Source organism: Rutilus rutilus, assembly GCF_951802725.1.
Source record: "Rutilus rutilus genome assembly, chromosome: 7".
Lineage (NCBI taxonomy): Eukaryota > Metazoa > Chordata > Actinopteri > Cypriniformes > Leuciscidae > Rutilus > Rutilus rutilus.
This window is the reverse complement of record NC_140221.1, coordinates 5959982-5976998: the sequence shown is the minus strand read 5'-3', so window position 1 is coordinate 5976998 and position 17017 is coordinate 5959982. Positions and strand designations below refer to the sequence as shown.

At 35.6% G+C, this 17017-nt stretch overlaps 1 protein-coding gene across 3 annotated transcripts in view; it reads right to left on the bottom strand.

Annotated features, from left to right (window-relative positions):
* Window positions 1-17017, bottom strand: part of kntc1 (kinetochore associated 1) — a 58806-nt gene that overhangs the window by 33105 nt on the left and 8684 nt on the right. For 2 of the 3 annotated variants that reach the window (XM_084415414.1, XM_084415416.1), the window contains exons 9-27: window positions 15227-15339; window positions 15069-15120; window positions 14654-14758; window positions 13473-13516; window positions 13260-13325; window positions 12881-12956; window positions 12668-12790; window positions 12106-12272; window positions 11836-11947; window positions 9841-9984; window positions 9425-9481; window positions 9062-9133; window positions 8834-8953; window positions 6257-6400; window positions 5026-5121; window positions 2475-2578; window positions 1890-1992; window positions 1615-1749; window positions 101-220 (exon numbers count right to left, since the gene is read on the bottom strand). In XM_084415414.1, coding sequence (XP_084271540.1) covers window positions 101-220; window positions 1615-1749; window positions 1890-1992; window positions 2475-2578; window positions 5026-5121; window positions 6257-6400; window positions 8834-8953; window positions 9062-9133; window positions 9425-9481; window positions 9841-9984; window positions 11836-11947; window positions 12106-12272; window positions 12668-12790; window positions 12881-12956; window positions 13260-13325; window positions 13473-13516; window positions 14654-14758; window positions 15069-15120; window positions 15227-15339 — 1953 coding nt within the window. The remainder of the gene's footprint in view (window positions 1-100; window positions 221-1614; window positions 1750-1889; window positions 1993-2474; window positions 2579-5025; window positions 5122-6256; window positions 6401-8833; window positions 8954-9061; window positions 9134-9424; window positions 9482-9840; window positions 9985-11835; window positions 11948-12105; window positions 12273-12667; window positions 12791-12880; window positions 12957-13259; window positions 13326-13472; window positions 13517-14653; window positions 14759-15068; window positions 15121-15226; window positions 15340-17017) is intronic. The other variant, XM_084415415.1, reaches the window with a different exon arrangement.

Sequence of the window (17017 nt, the reverse complement as noted above, 5' to 3'; positions counted from 1 at the left end):
CGACTGAAACATTGTCAATTTAAATCTATAGTCTTTATGCAAAATATCTTTACTTCTTTTTAACCAATTAACACCACATTTCTCTCACACAAATTCTGACCTCTTCAGAAATGTGTCGCTTGTCTTGAAGTTCAAGTCTTGCCCAACAGGCCATTCGCTCAATCACAAATTCTGCTTCAGAATGGGGCAGATTCTTCAGCAGCGCAATGCACTTCTCCCTCTGTGAATACAACAATATCCAAATATATCACCCTTGATTCCTATCTGAATTAAAATTACTTGCTTAACATTTCCATGTTGTAACTGCTGATTAGGGCTAGGAGGAGATATATATTTTTAAAATATACTGAATATGAATTTGTTGGAGACTGCAGTGGTTTCATTAGAGGTCTTCATTGGTCCACTTCGATTCGAAAACCCGTGGTCTGACCCGAGGCCGAGACCCGAGCAGGTTCGGGTCCAAAAATATGAAAAGTGCCTCAGGTCTGATATTAGTAGCCTTGGGTAATTTCAGATAAACTGTGCTCCTAATTTGAGAAATTCTGGAGCAGATTTACGTGCATAATATTAAAAATATATCAAAAAATCTGTTTTTCCTTAATAAAGGGATACAAGGAGACATTTACAAGCAACATGATTAATTTATTATTATTTTTTAACTAGGTTTTTAAATGTTTCTGCTTCAAATATTGTTTATTTAATAATTATGGAATTATGTATATTCTAAATATTAAAGTATATGCCAGATACACTTTATTTTGTAACCCGAAACACCAATTATAACCAGAAAAAAATATGCTCTGCATAATCCAGGACATTTAATTATAAAAAAAGCCTGAAATACACTCGGACTCTTATTTTGAAATGCCTTAACTACTTTCCAGCTCCTCACTTAAACATACAAGGGAGATAAAATATGCACTCTTAGAACAATCTAAAACATTACAATACAAACAACAGAAAGTCAATATTGTCAATTCATCAACAGTAGATCGTAAGCAATCGCTTGGCATAAATGAGTGGTATTCATTGACTGTGAACTGCTCTGAAACTGCAAGCCTGTAGAATGTGCAATAGCGCTGCGTTTTGACTTTGAACGTTTTCTTGAACCAGTTCTTCTGCATTGATCATTAAAATATTTGATGAGTCAGTTCATTTATATAGCTTGTATTATCACTCAAGTGGTCAAGGACGTCTCTGCGTGACTTTTGATTGTTTCACTTAATATTAATAACTAAAAGTTGAGAAAAAGTTAAAAAGACAAGTGGACAGACTGTAATGACGTGTTCCAGTTATTTATTTATTTTGGATATACAACCCTGCAAGTGTGTTTATAATACAACGGCTGAGGTAGTGATGGTAAAATTTACATATTTCTCTCTTCTATTGGCGTAATTAATCTCTATATATATTTTCTTCTCTTTTGGAAAGTCTATCGAGGATTTTTCTTTATTATTTGTGCAAAAGGAAACGAAATAATGATGTTTGCTGTAGTCCCTCATTTTCCGTTATAGAAATGTACCTATTTATGAGTTCTGCCTCTTAGAAGAAATGTGAGGGTCCATCATGTTGTTACCTGTATACTGCCAAGTCCCAATTCTGTGGAAGTAATACCTTATTGCACTGTATAAGCTGGATGCAGTGAAGATGGTGGATCTCTGCTGGGTTTAGTTTGTAGGCCTCAATCAACTTCAGTGAGTCCTCGAGAGAGGTGGGCAGGTCCTGCTTCAGAATGTGCCTCACAAGCATCTTAAAGCAAACAACAGTGAAATATCAGGTACTTGCATGAACAGAGTGGCTGATACAAAGGTCAAAACCTTTACATCTTTAAGAAAGTAAGGAATAGTAAAATTGTTAAATGAACACACATAATAGGACTTTTAACTTACCATGATATCACGAGTGTTAGAGAGGGCTAAGGTGCGGATGCCATAGCATCTGAGAAGCTTCTTTATTTCCATCAATCTGTAACCCTCTCTCAGTAACTCCTGTCTGTAGATATGAAAATACTTACAAAATGTGCTAACTGAATTTGATGTACTGCAGCTATATGTTGCAAACACAGAAATATGTAATCCAATTGTAAAGTCTGAGGTCACATTGACCATTTGCGGGTCCAAATGCTCTATTAATGTGTCCGATTAATATGTATAAATTCTGGATGGAGTCAAGCAACAATTTCATCACTCAGGTCTTCCCAAAAATCAGACTAGTATGAGATCAGTCAGACTTTATTTGAAGTGAAATTATTACTTTAGTCCAACTGAAATCAAAATTTTAAAGTGCATGAGTCAAAAATGATGTGCTGTATTTAAAAAAAGTAAAATGCAGATGTGTTGAAATAGTGTAAACTACTCTGAGTGCTGTTAACATGTGCCACCAGAGCTAGCCTTGAAGCCTCACTCTACAGTGAAGTCATGTAAAAGAACTTATACAAATAAAATAAATAAACTATGTTTTACCACACCACTCACTTTGGATGTTCCTTCTCCAAGTGCTGCTGAACAAGTTTCTCGATGGTTTCACTCCAGGGCACCACGGCCTTGTACATTATTTCAATCACAGCATCCATCACCTTCTAAAACATGTAAAAAGACAATCTTTTGCTAACAGAATCTACTGTGACTAAAAACAGGAAGTTAAAGTCAATTTGACAGTAGGCCTTCACACTGACAGCATTTAGGAACCCTACTCAACTCTGCTGTCTTCTAGCAATCTCTAGTTCTCATGTGATTCAACACACAATACACAATTTAAATACACAAATTCATATCAAAATGGATAATTATATTTGAAAGCCAATTTTACCAATCCTGGAAGCACCAATATCACAATGTCTATCATTTGACAGACCAATCACGAGTCACGACAGTGATGTGGGAGTCCCACCTTCCTAATATTCATCCACACACATAGGTTCGAGGCTTCTTTTCCCCTCGCTCCACCACTCGAATAACTAGCGGTCGTCATAATAGAACAGTTAGAAAGAGAATACACTGTAACATGTTCTCTAGTTCATCCCTAGCACAAATAATATTCACTGTAGAAGTGAATATGCCCGCTATCAAAAACAGCTAATTTTGGTGACATACCTTTACGGCTTGTCTAAGGACAGTTAAGAACCATTCCCATAGTGAGATAAGAAAGAGAACTCCAGATGACTTCTCTCTGTGACTTTTCTCTTCTCCTCTTTTATTTCTTTGCCATTTTTTGCACTAAATATTTCATAAAATTCCTAGTCAAACACTATCAATATTTTTGTGAGGATCAATCCTCTCTATACAACATCAGTATTAGTAGTATCGATACCACTATAGTATATGTCGATCCCTACCGTGAGTAAAGAATTTTCACTAATTGCATCACTAATTGTTAATAAATAAATACATTTATATAAATTGGATATTGTGTGTTCAGGGTATCTGCACAATTTTTAAAGTCAAATTTAAGGCTTTTTAAGACCTTTAAAAAACCTTTTAACCTTTAAAAAGGTTTTTTAAGACCTTTTTAATCAAAATCAAAATTAATACCGTACATTAGGGGTGCGCAATATTGACAACAATATGTCTAGATATTTTCAAAGTTTTGTTGATAATAATATTTTACTGATTGTGTTTTTGTACTGGTATCCTGGCTGGTTTAGGCCTGTTGTTGACAGCAGACCCACAAAGATATTAATATTTTTTATATTCTATACAGTGGTCAGTTCACAGTAGTGACCGAAATTAACATTTTTATTAAGGGGCAATATTTGCCACCTTAAATTGATTTCCAGGGGCATTTTCACCTATATATGGACATTGTTTCTAAACGTATTTAGAGGTATGCATCACCTTTAATGTCAAATTCTAACATTCAAATTAAATTATATTAGAATAACACAGTACCAATGTCAAAATAAATCATTAAATTAAAATCCATCCTTGCAGTGCAGAGGAGACACAGAAGCGGCATAAAAACTGGCATTAGCCTACTATATTTACACTTCATTTACAATTGCATAAATAAAGCTATTCAATATTTAAATATGAAATGATTTATAATTTTAACGCTTTAATTAAAGGTTACTTTAAATATGAAACTAAAACCACCAGTAGGTGGCGGCAAGTCACTATCTTAATAAGCGAGTTGTTGGAGTCAACCGATTTGTTCAAACGGCTGATTCATTCAGAAAAACAAGTGATTGTTCATTGAATCGTTAAAATGATTCGTTCAAAACGTGGATTTCAGTAAAAAAAAAAAAAAAAACATTGTTGTCTGTTGGACACGTACGGCTTCATTATGAAATTCTCGTCTGCGATATAAAGTGAAAATTGACAATATTTTGTCCAGAAAGTAACTCACAATGTTAACTTTATTGTTAATTTACCTGTTGTATAAAATAAATAGCACACTTGCAATTGTGCAAAGGAAAACGGCACTCTTGCTCATGTGATATTCTAATATAACAACATAATATGATATAAATATAAGACAAAAACTCATTTGGGGACATCTATAACTGCACTGACACATCACGCAGTGAAAGCAAGCATGAGAGACAAACGCGATGTCAGCTCGCACTCGCAGTGCCTCGTACATAGTTAAAACAATGATTACAATGTCATCATAGTTCATAGACAATATCGCACACTCCTAAGCACATAAAGAATGAACTTACAATTGAACTGACATTTACTCGTTTTTTTCTCTCCTCTCGCGTGCAGGAGACAGACGTAGGCTAATATACTGCCGTAAGTGACGCGAATTGTCACGTGAACAAGCAAATCCACAAAGATAGAATTAAAAAAATAATACGGCCTACGCTAATTAGATAGTTTTAATTTCGAAAGTATTTAGATAAGTCTAAGTCAAAGTCTCATCTAAAATTTAAGACCTTTCATAAGTAAAAATAAGACATTTAAAAAATATTTTTTTTTTTAAGACTTTTTATGGCCTTAAATTTAAAAAATCTAATTTAAGACCTTTTAAGACTTTTTAAGGATCCGCGGGGACCCTGGTGTTAGATGTATGAACAGATCTTACATTAGTGTCTGTCATGCAGTGTAGTACAGCCACGGCTTTGGCCTCCCATTCAGTGAAGAGAGAGGTGATTTGAGAGCTGCAACAGTCTAGCAGGTCCTAAAATTTAAACACATCAAAACATAAACTGACAGCACAATAAATTAAAACTATTATATTATAATAACGATTCATTAAAAATTCCCAGTCCCAAAAGGTAGACTAATAGACCACTGATGTCTGTAGTGTACATTGTATACAAATATATTAGGGACTTCTTTATCATTGTTTATACATTTTTATCAGCAGACTGAGAGTCATATTTAACTGCACAAGACACAAGGCTGCTACAACGAGAAGTTTTCAGCAACTAATAACCAAATTAATTACACCTTGACATTAAAATGTTTAATTCATATTTTTATAATAAATATAAATACATCAACTAGGACTGGAAAAAAATAGCTAATTTATGTGATTCATTTTGGCTGCTTGACATAAAATAATGCAGCATACCCTTTTAGGCTTGTGTTTTAGGCCCTTATAGCCTGTGTTACGGCTGCTCAGCCACAACAAAATTTGACAGTGATCAATATTAAGTTTTTCCATGTAAAATTGATAATTTACTTGAGAAAAAAACTTTAAATGTTTAAAACATTAAACTACCAAAATGAGATGAGAAAATGAGATGAAACATTAGGAACATAAAGCCAATCATATAGTTAGGGATTCACAAAAAAAAATGTGTCAGTCAAATTGATCTAAAATATTTACTCAAAGTACCCCCTGATATTAATCTTATATTTCAATAATTTAACATGGTTGTCTGAGGGTGATTAATTGTCAAACGTTATACAGGTAAACAAAATCTTTTTTAGTAAGTGATTTATTCTGATTGTTTTTATGTATTAGATAATTTTACATTTAATTATTATTAATTAATTTTTTACATTTGAATGATTTAATTATCAGATTTTTGTTCAACTTTGTTCCCTCACAAACAGAATCCAGAATTTATGCACACAATGCATGACCTTATAGACTACTACTGATTATAATATAGAGTGTTTTTACACTTGAGTGCTGTCTAATGGCCTCGACAGGGCCTTCTGCAAAGCATCACATGTCTGAGATTGGCTACAATGCTTAACACAGCAAAAAAACATGTTAATATAAAACTTTGGTGCAACGAGAGTAGATCTAAAAATAACACTATAAACAACCATTTTCCTAATTACTGAAAAATAATGGTGACCTTGATATAGTGTAAGAGGGTTTGGTCCAGGTCCAGTCCGTTCTCAAGAGCATAAGGTTCAATGCTGTTCTCAATAACCGCAGGAATCAGCTCTGAGGCCTTCACCTTATCCAGCATCAGAAAGGCCATACTACGTGTGCTTCCCTGCCACAGAAAACAGGTTAATCAATGCTTTGTGTCAATATGAATACTCAGTGCATGAATAATCAATAAAAATTAAAAAAAACATTTTATAGATAAATTTACCTAATTAAAAAAAAAAAAAAAAAAAAAGGTTCTAAAAAGAAAACATGTGGACTTTTGTGGAATTCTACTGGTATTAAAACAGAATACTGTAATGTTGTGACAACACTAGCATGTTTGTCTTGTATTTATATTTAGCAACAACACAGTGCCCCTTGAAAAAAATATTCAGAGACTAATCTTTCTGAATCCATTAGATAAAAAGTATGACACCAAGTGACATCTTGCAACAAAAGGATTTGTCTGGGCATCAAACTTGAAGTCAAAGAGATCTGAAATTTGATGGGATGGTTTATGTACAGGGGTAACCGCTGTATTTCTGCTTTTCAATAAGTACCACCTACTGTCAGAGAGTGAATTTGCATTTTCATTTAGCCCACCTGCCATTGTATGGGCAATATCACATTTCTCTTGTAGTGAATTATAACTGTGGGGAGGAGAACTTACTTTATACATTCACTAAATGAACTATTGGAACTCAATAAGTGCCATTCACAGAAGGTGAGTGATGCCCAGACACTTTCAGGGGATAAAAAAAAAAAGAATAAGCTGCAAAACAGTACAAAATATAACCAAAGGTGCTAGAACGTCTATTTAACGCAATGAAACAGAAGTAGCGATATATCTATATTATGACAGATTATCGAAAAAAGAAAAATGTGGGACGGGGATTTGGTTCTATTCATGGTTCTATTCTAGGCTTTTCAGTACAAATATTACCAACATTCACCATGGATTTAAGGTAGTAATGCTAACTGTAACCATGGTATTGCGGCAGAAATAGTCAAATGTTTTTACATTATTCATTTCAGGGTTCGTACAACCTTTTGAGAGTGAAATTCAAGCACTTTTCACACTTCAAAGCTCTAACAACTATCCAATTTAAATGTTATTTTTAATGTAAAGACCAAAAAAAACTAAAACTGTTTTTACATGTAACTGTTGTTAAAGGAGTCATCTGATGGTTCAGAAAATAACATTATTTTGTGTATTTGGTTTAATGCAATGTGTTTCCGCGGTTAAAAAAATGTGTTTCCGTAGGTTAAAAAAAAGTCATTATTTTACACATACTGTACATTATTGTTGCTCCTCTATGCCCTGCCTTTCTGAAACACGTAGATTTTTACAAAGCTCATCGTTCTGAAAAGAGCGGTGTGCTCTGATTGGCCAGCGATCCAGTGCATTGTGACTGGCCCAAAAACCTTAAGTGTGTGACGGAAATGTCACGCCCCATACCATATTTGGAACATCAGCTCCCAAAGCAATAATGACAGGTGATAATGTCGGTACTACCTTATCAATTCGAGCCCGAATCTGATCCGAAAAATGCAGATTACCAAGCTGATCGATCAACTTTGCCAGTGCGACTGGACCAGATCGTATCAGATTGGTAAGGTTTTATTTCATTGGGGACATTTATGCTGATTATGACGACTTATACTGTCTTTTTATGCGTTGCACCGCGCTATGGGTGTGAGAACACTATGTAAAAATAAAACCATGTCTGCATTTGTGATACTTACAGGCTGTGTGAGTCGGAAGCACCAGAATGTACATGTAAAGAGGAATTGCCTCACTTTTTAGAATCAGCCTTTGTGCACAGCCGGCCTTGTAACTCTCCCATGTTCTGGAAACAGTCCTCCGAACAATGCGCAGCACACAGTCGAAAATTTTAGTTGTACTGTTCTGGAACAGTGTTGTAAATAAAGCTTAAGCACTGTTTTCGAATTGTGTCCTCTTTTGAAAAGCCAAACAAAGTAGTTTGGCTTTCGCAACAAAAAACACAACGTCTCCACGATATGGCGGCGCCGGCGGCCACAATAATACAGCAAGAATAAAAGTTACGCCTTCTTTCTTTGCGTATACATTTGGGCGAAGTTATGAAACTCTGCCCACACACACTGATGTAGATTTTGGGGGGCGTGTTTGAACGAAGCGTTTTAGGAAGGCGTGGCTAAGACTTAACTTTTATAAAGAATATCTCTTTAGGCTTGACACTTTGAGCTTTGTAACTCTGCAGATCTTATACTTGCACTAATAGCTACTTAACACACTAAAGAAAAAGAAAAACAAGAAATCGCATCATATGACCCCTTTAATAAAAGTTGATTTTATCTGCATCTCAACTTAAGCTCAGTGTTTTAGTCAAATGTGTCAAGACTTTTCCAGTCAAATTTACAAGAAATAAATGTGATATTATTAGTTACTGCACTTATTGATGCAAAACAAGTCATTTTAATATTAAATTACCTTTGATTAAAAATCCCCCCAGCGCTACCAAATCAGGTGCTAGTGCCACCATCTGTAGAACTTAGTCTAAACTTTCATACTCACCCTTTCATAGTCAGACAGTGAAAGGTGGCAGTTATATTTGGTGTAGAGGTCACACAGCTGTCGGAGGTTTGCCACTAATGACCTCAGATTTTGCACTTCCTCTTCTCCACAGTTTTCAGCCTGAAAAACAATTTAATTCTTATCTGAGGAAGTCGCTGCGACTTTCCAGGAATATGGTCCTCAACACTTTCAAACAGCTTCAAATTTGGGGACAAACTTGACATTTACCAAACCCATAGACCTCCAGAGGGAAGGCAAGCCAAGTTCAGCCAGAACCAGTCCATTATGAGGCCAGTCACCCTATAAAAAAAAAGATTAAAAAAAATTATAATAATTAAATTAATTAAATTACCTGAGAAAGAGAATCTTTGTATTTACTTTGGCCCAATTGAGATTTGGCTACACAATGTGTGACTATCGATGTCTATCAAACCGGAAAATTATGCTTTAGAGACAGAAAGGGTCACAAATGGGCTGGCTAATAATTTTCTAGGTTGTGATTAGAAATTCCGAATTTATTTTGAAAAGCAATATCCTGGTATTTCAAAAGAATTAAATTTTTTTGAAAAACTTGTCATAAGAGTTAACTACCTTTTCGGTTAACTCCAGATTCCTTACACGCTGCTCCAACCACCTGGCGAGGATTTTCTGTGTACATTTAAAACATAAAAAGTGTTAATATGAAGCACAACTAACTAGTTAATAAAAAAAAATAAAAAAAAATCACTACTCCATTCTCAACCAAGAGATTACAACAGAACTTAAATTACAGTAAGATTACGCAAGAACTATTTGCTTTTCAAACATTTTGCTTGAATTGTATTACCTTATTTATAGTGATTCATCAAAACTGGCATACACACAAAAACCCTTTTTTATCCACCTTGCAGGGCAAGAATTATTCCTGATAACTGGGGTTGTGATTCAAAGTCGCATATAACTAAGGTCATTAAGACAATCTGAAAAAAATGTGTAGTTTAAAATCAAGTGTATTAACTGCCTCATACCTGTCCTTTGGGCAACACTCTCCATATAAATGGGACCACAACACCCTTAAACCACAGACTTAGGTCCTGTGATGGGATGTCTGATGAAATGGAGCCCAACAGAGCATGTAGGCAGTCTTCATCAAATGCACTGGCAAACTCACCCTGAGAGAGAGAGAGAGAATGAAACAGAAAAACCTAATTATCATGGGGAAAGAACCTGTAGTAGCAACTTTAAGTTACAGTGCTGACTACTAATGAAACAAAATAAAAACAGATAAAATAATTAAAAACAAAAGAGATTTAAATAGTCTAGGGAAGTGTTTTTTTTTTTTTTTTGCACCTGCACCTCTACCTTAGTAGTAATAAAGTATACCATCAGCAACTTATAGAAAGTCAGAAATTCATTCATTGTCAAAACTCCACATGGAGTAAAGTTCTACCAAAATGAAATGAGTAACAAATTCATAATATGCCTTAAAAGTGCACTCTGTTTTTAGTTTATGTTTAACAGGCTCTTATATATCCCAACTGAACCAGTGGTTTTGGACTCCATACTGACTCATATTGCCCGGGAATCTGGGATGGATAAAGTTCATTTAATAACTGCTGCCCCATCACATTAAAGCTGTTTGTTTATTTCTCAATGTTTTGCTTTTTGTCTGTTTTCCTTCGTCTCTGAACCGTTAATATGCACTTGTCTTTGTTTAACAATGGACCTTTCTAGATTCAATCTCAATGATTTGGCACATGGTGTTGATGGTTGGTGCAGGTACACGTCTGACTGCTGCACTGCACAGAGGCTTTTAGTGTCTGTGACCGGCAGATGTTTATGTTCAGAACTTGATGAAAACTGCTGGTCATGGCAGTTTGTTTTAAAACTCAAGCAAAGTTTGTTTTAAATATGAACTTAAAATATGAAACTAAAACCACCAGTCTGTGTCAGCAAATCACAGTATAAATAAATGAGTTGGGTCATTGAGTTATTCATTTAAATAATTCATTCAAAGGGCTGATTCATTTAGTCGTTGAATCATTCATTAAACTGATTAGTTCAAAAGGTGGATTTATTCAGTAACAAAGCACTGCTGTGTTGCTCGGAGACGCGAAACAGTTGTGCTATGGTTAAAGCTGCATTCAGTAACTTCGGGATTTCTTCGCTGTATTCTCGCTTTTTGCTCGCAGGTTTCTCTCTAGAGCTCCCCCCACAGCTTCGGAATAGATATTTGACAACACTGTTGTAAAAACTCGTTGGTGATTCTCAGACACCAGAGGCTAGCAGATCAACGACATCAAAGCAGATGGGACATTCTTTCAAACGTCTTCTTCATTCGGGTTCGAACAGCGTGAGGGAGCGCAATAATGACGGCATTTTAGCAGATTTCTTTTGGCCGTAAAGCAATTGTTTACATCGCGAGACCTGATATCACGCGAGACTTCCTGACGCGGCGGCCGGTGGCCCGCCGCCCCAAAGTTGCAAGTGCGTATTTTCCGCTCACGGGCACCAGGGGGGTGCGAAACGACCACCATTCAACCCGAAATAAGTAATATAACCATTCCAATGACTCCGAAGCTGTTCAGTTAAGGTAAAAAAAGTTACTTAGTTCACCTTTAACTGGGAAATTTGTTGACAGAATAATGCAAAAAAACAATAATGTCTCTAAAATGTAACTGAAAATGTTATTTTGTAGTTTATTGACCGGTTTCATAAAATCAATAAGACATTCGCAATCATGCTAATGTTCCGGAAAAGACAGCACTTTTGCTCTTGCTCTCCAGGAACAAGGTTGAGAACCACCGGGCTAGAGTATATAACATGATTTGTGCTTTGTTGTAAACACAAAGAGAAAACTGGCTAAATAAATATTACTATGTAAAAATGAAAAAATTTAAATGTAAAATACACATTCAAGGCCAGTGTAAAATTCTTGTGGCTAAAATTCTCAATTCACTAGCCATTGGCAGGTTCCTGGTCAAATACTGAAGCAACAGATCAAACCATACTTCGAGTTTTACCTCGTGTCGTAGCCACAAATATTGTGCTCCACTAAGATTCCCTTCTTTCAGAAGAGCGTGGATGTCTTTAAGATAATCTGTGCTGTTCAAAAACTCAATCCATGAGATGCCCCTGTAATGGAGATGGAGAATACAATTAACCCAGAAGGATGAGTAGGACAAGAAGTGATTAAATTATTTCTAAAGTGTTAAAAGCCTATGGAGGAAAAAATTCATGTCTAACATTTGAAAAACTTAGAAAAAAAGTAACTGCTGGCCAGCTTGACGTACTCAAAGTTGTTGGGTCCATACATGCTGGCGAAGGTGGCGAGCTTAGCCAAGGCTGTTTGGATCTGGCAGCACGGGAAACGGTTCAAGGTGTAATTTAACATCTCCTCAGCTATGCTGAGAGTAGGCCAGGAAGCAGTTAGGCAGTACTGCACCACAAACTGCTCATCCTGTGGGATATATGAGAAGAATAAGTGCTAAACATTCACAATATATCAACATAGGATGACTGCCTTAAAAGAATAAGAAGATATAATATTCATCTTAACCAGTTGTGAAGTATTGCAATGCATCGTAATAACTGCTGGGTGGACTATGAAAGTGATATGGTAGAGTAGGACCAATGACTACTACTACAGTATGTCAAAAAAAATGATTACTCAAGTCATCCTTTTAATATCAGCAAATGTACAAATGCATTCCAACAGTACATCATACAGTATTACTAACTGTACATATGTGTAAAATAGAATGATAGTAGTGTTATTAGTTTCTCCAGCCACCATTGTGTGTAAGTCTCACATGAGGTCCTGCACATTCACATTTGTTGCAAAGCTGATATTACCATGATCTTCATCAGGTTGGTTTTAGCCTCATCGATGAGCTCAGGCCACTCAAGGGTTTGATCACTGCCTGATGTTGAGATGAGCTTTTCCAGCACAACATTCAGCTTAACCTTATACACCAGCTAAAACAAACAAAAAGAAACCTTGTCAACTTACCATGACAAATATTTGATATAGGAAATCTAGATAAGGAAAATGTACTAATGTCTTACTTCAACATCAAGCCCAAAAGCTTTTGCAAATTTCTCTGCTTCTTCAAACTTGTGCTTATAAAGAAGTTTGTTCAGTCTGGAGGAAGCAGAGAGAGAAACAATGCACAAAGTACTGCATTAAAAGCAGTTTGCTTGCCTGAAGAAAAGTATAATTTAATTTAAGTGTTAAAGTGAAGCAACGTATAGAAAATAAAATAAACAAAATAAATAATGCATAAGGAGCAAAACCACCCAAACAAGCATTAAAATCAAGCAGTGCATTCCTTCAGCGGAATCTATTAAAAATATCTTTCTGAAACCAACATAAAATTAAAACCAAATCAGAATTAAATTGTAAATTCAATTATAATCAGTATTACTTATGTTTTCAAGAGCGCACCTGTTCTCCGGCAGCGCCTCTGTGAAGCATCGTATCACAACAGTAGACACTGGATCTTCATGGCTGCTTTAAGACAGAAAAATTATTTGAAATCAATCTTTCGCTATCCACAAATGTGATGAATTCACTACAACATATTAACACCACAATATAAATGCAAAAGTTAATTGCCCTTAATATCTATAGACTGTCATAACTGTGTCTGTTAGTCACCTCTTTGTGTTCGCCAAAATTCCCTCCAGCAAATAGATAGTGTCCTGAGGAAAAGAGTTGAATTTATGAATTACCTTCAATACAAGATATCAAGGGCAGGTGGGTCATCATAACTATATTTGGGATGGATGACATACTGGTAGAAATGTATTAACCGGCAAGTATAATTTCTTTTAAAGGTCGACCAATATATAGGTTTTGCAGATTAATTTGCATTGGTAACCAATTTTTTTTGGAGTCCAAAAAATTGGTTTTCCTTCTCCCACAGCTACTCCAGCACTAGACTCAAAGGGCCTGTTGTCATTCTACAGTACAACAGTGGCCTCTAAAGATGAAATAAAAACTTGTGTATCCGATTAGAATTGGATCTAAATGATTTAACTGTCCGAGCTGATACACTGGCAGTATTTTTCCAGATTATCTGCTTTGGTTTTTATGGCATAGACTTACCAATGTCATTGCCACAAAAAGTAAAGCAACATGGAGGTGTTTGCAATACAGATGTTGTCTTACAACATGACAATGTGCAGTGGCGACGCTGGACTGCAACCTATTATGAAGTAGTGGCAGAAACGTAGAAGGATGGCATGCATGAATTTATTTTCCATGCTGCCGTCTCCACTGGTCACAAAATTCAAAGAGGTGTGTAGACCAGGCTGAAAAACAGTATATTGTTATTTTTCGCTCAAAGTGCACTTTGCAACACAACCCTGTTTCAGCAATGACTTTGCACATGTTTCCTGCAACAGTATATGACTGACATTGTTAATGTTTTATGTAGCGTGAGAAAATGACATAGGCACAAAAAAAAAAAGCTATGTGAAAAACAATCAGAGCAGTCAGACTTATACGGATTACCAGAAATTAAGCAGCAACTAATATTTAGATTTTCCCTCCTGCCGTGCTGAAAACTTACTGTACCACTTTTGTCATTCTTGTGTACAGTTGCACCCATAGCTCAGATATTGGAGATTCAGCCAAGAAACACTGGCATAATCGCGATAGAAACAATATTCAAATTTTAGCTTTATTTCAACCAGTATCTCCCCTACAAAATATGACAAAGAAATTCTAAGGACAACCCGTTGAACATTAGCAACAAATATTACAGGTTTGCATTACATTACATTTCATTTAATTTGATTTATTTCCATATTGTAAATATCAATTGTTATATTTACCATATTGATTCCCTTCTGGATCAACCAAGACTCAGAAGAAACTTCTAGTGAGTAGAAAACCTCCATAGAAGGCAGGGACTGAATCACAAGCTTCCTAGCATGACCCTTGACATAGATAACAAATAAAACAAGTGAGGAATAAAACTGTCTTTTCAATTACATATATACATCCTTTCTGTGTCCGTGTGGGTTTCCACAGGGTGCTCCAATTTTCCCCACAGCCCAAAAACATGCAGTATAGGTGAAATGGTGATGCTAAATTGTCCGTGGGTGTGAGTGCACATGTGTGTGAGTAATGGGGAGGGTTGGGGAAAGACCTAGCAACCTACCCCTGAAAAAATAATTGCTAAGAAAATTCATGGAGTCTCCCACGTATAGCAAGAGTCGTCTATGACTGAAATAGTAACAAACATACCTTGTTTTCTTCAGCTACCAAGGTCATGATTTTCAAGCTGTTATCATCTTGCCTGTTCAACACAAAAGACATTTACCTGTCAATGTGTGGATTAATTATGAAAAACAAGCACCCTGTCTCTCTATGTCTTACAAAAAGAAGTCAAACAAGACACTTGCTGTGTAATAGATGAGGAGTTTCTCTCTGATATCAGCAGGAAATCAACAATGTATTGATCCGGCCAGCAACAAAGCATGACAAAAGAGTGGATGTCCAACAAGCTGAGCATGCCCTAGAAAGAAATAGAATATTTTAAATACAAATTAGTGGTGCACTGATCAGGAAATTTTAAGCTGATGCCAATAACAGATTTTCTTTACACTGTGATCGGCCCATATCAATCAGATCACTAAGAATATGTATTTTTAAAGTTCCCCTTGTAACACTTTTACAAATTATACAGAAAATTGCACCAAACTGTCATTTGATTGTCAATTTTGCTAACAATAATGCTGACATTAAACAGTTTTGAACAGTTCAGAGAACTACATTGGACTTCAAATGGTGTGAATTGCAGCTAAATCTCAGCTAGATAACAGCCGGAAACTTCTATGTCATTTACTACACCTCTGATCTCAGGAAGGACTTAGTAAATAAAACGAACTACCAAGAGCTATGACAACTGCCTGTGTCATCTAGGCTCATAACAAATTACACAGAGAATAAAGTTCTATAAACAGCATCTGCCTAATGTATGACATGCAAGAAGCTAAAATAGCATCAACACCATGCTTGCGCTATATGGCCTGAGGACTGATGATTCAAGATTTCAGAGAAAAAAAACACAGAGTAGTCAAATTTCCATTTGATACATCTTTAATGATGTCACTGATCTCATCAGCTGACACATTAGAGCAAGCCATTTTACTAATTAATGCCCCAAGCTTGACTAATAGTTTACATAATTCAGTTTTGACAAATATAATTTATGCAGATATGCATTATACAATTATTACTAGTCATAATTTACACTGCAGATATCAACACTGCGATCATTGACTGTAGGTGTGTGAATGACATTCCATTTAGACCAAAGTACATGCGAGCAATATGACCAATCAATTATAATTTCACTTATTTTATTTCATTATTTATTTTATCTCTGTTATTAAATGTAAGAACAAAGAAACAAATTACAAACAATAGGGCAAAAACAAAATAAACGTACAAATGAAATAAACTGCTTTCAATTTTTTCAGGTACACTGGGTCTATAGAGTGCTAAACAAGTGAGCATTTTAGCACTTCTGGGTCCATCATCCCAAATTCAATGTTTTTTTTTATGAGTTTTTGGTTAAAAGCCTGAAATACGGTCTGAGGTGAAAACAAGCTCAAGATATTTTCACGTTTTACTCTATGACATAAAACACACCAGTGATACCCCACTCATGCTTTTACATGTCTTGAAAAAGGTGGTTGCTAGCATGTTGCTCAATCGGCCTACAGACGTTTTCGGGGACATTAATTATCAGCTGGACAGGTAAACTCATATGCGCAATAGTCTGCTTTTCACAGCCTTGTGTTTATAACCTCTTGCAAACTATTAACTTGAACTGTCAAGGAAAATGTAACTAAAGACTGAAAGAGTTGTTGGAAGCTTGGTGGTGATGCTGAAGTTAAGCAACCATGGTTAGCTTTTTATTTCGGGCGATTGTATTCAGGGTTTAAAAGTTGTTAATTTGTGAAGAAATATCTAGGACAAAACGTAAGATTAATAAATGTTTGTTGATCAAAAAGCTTATTTTATGAGATAATAATAAAGCCTATGGAAAAATCCTACTGGGTTTTTTGACGAGGTAACCACTGTGATGCTAATTCCTGGGGTTGGCCTAAAAAGATAAGCCATCCCTGCAGCACTCTATTAAACAGCAGCATTCAAGTAATGAACTGAATAATCAAATGTAAAAACAG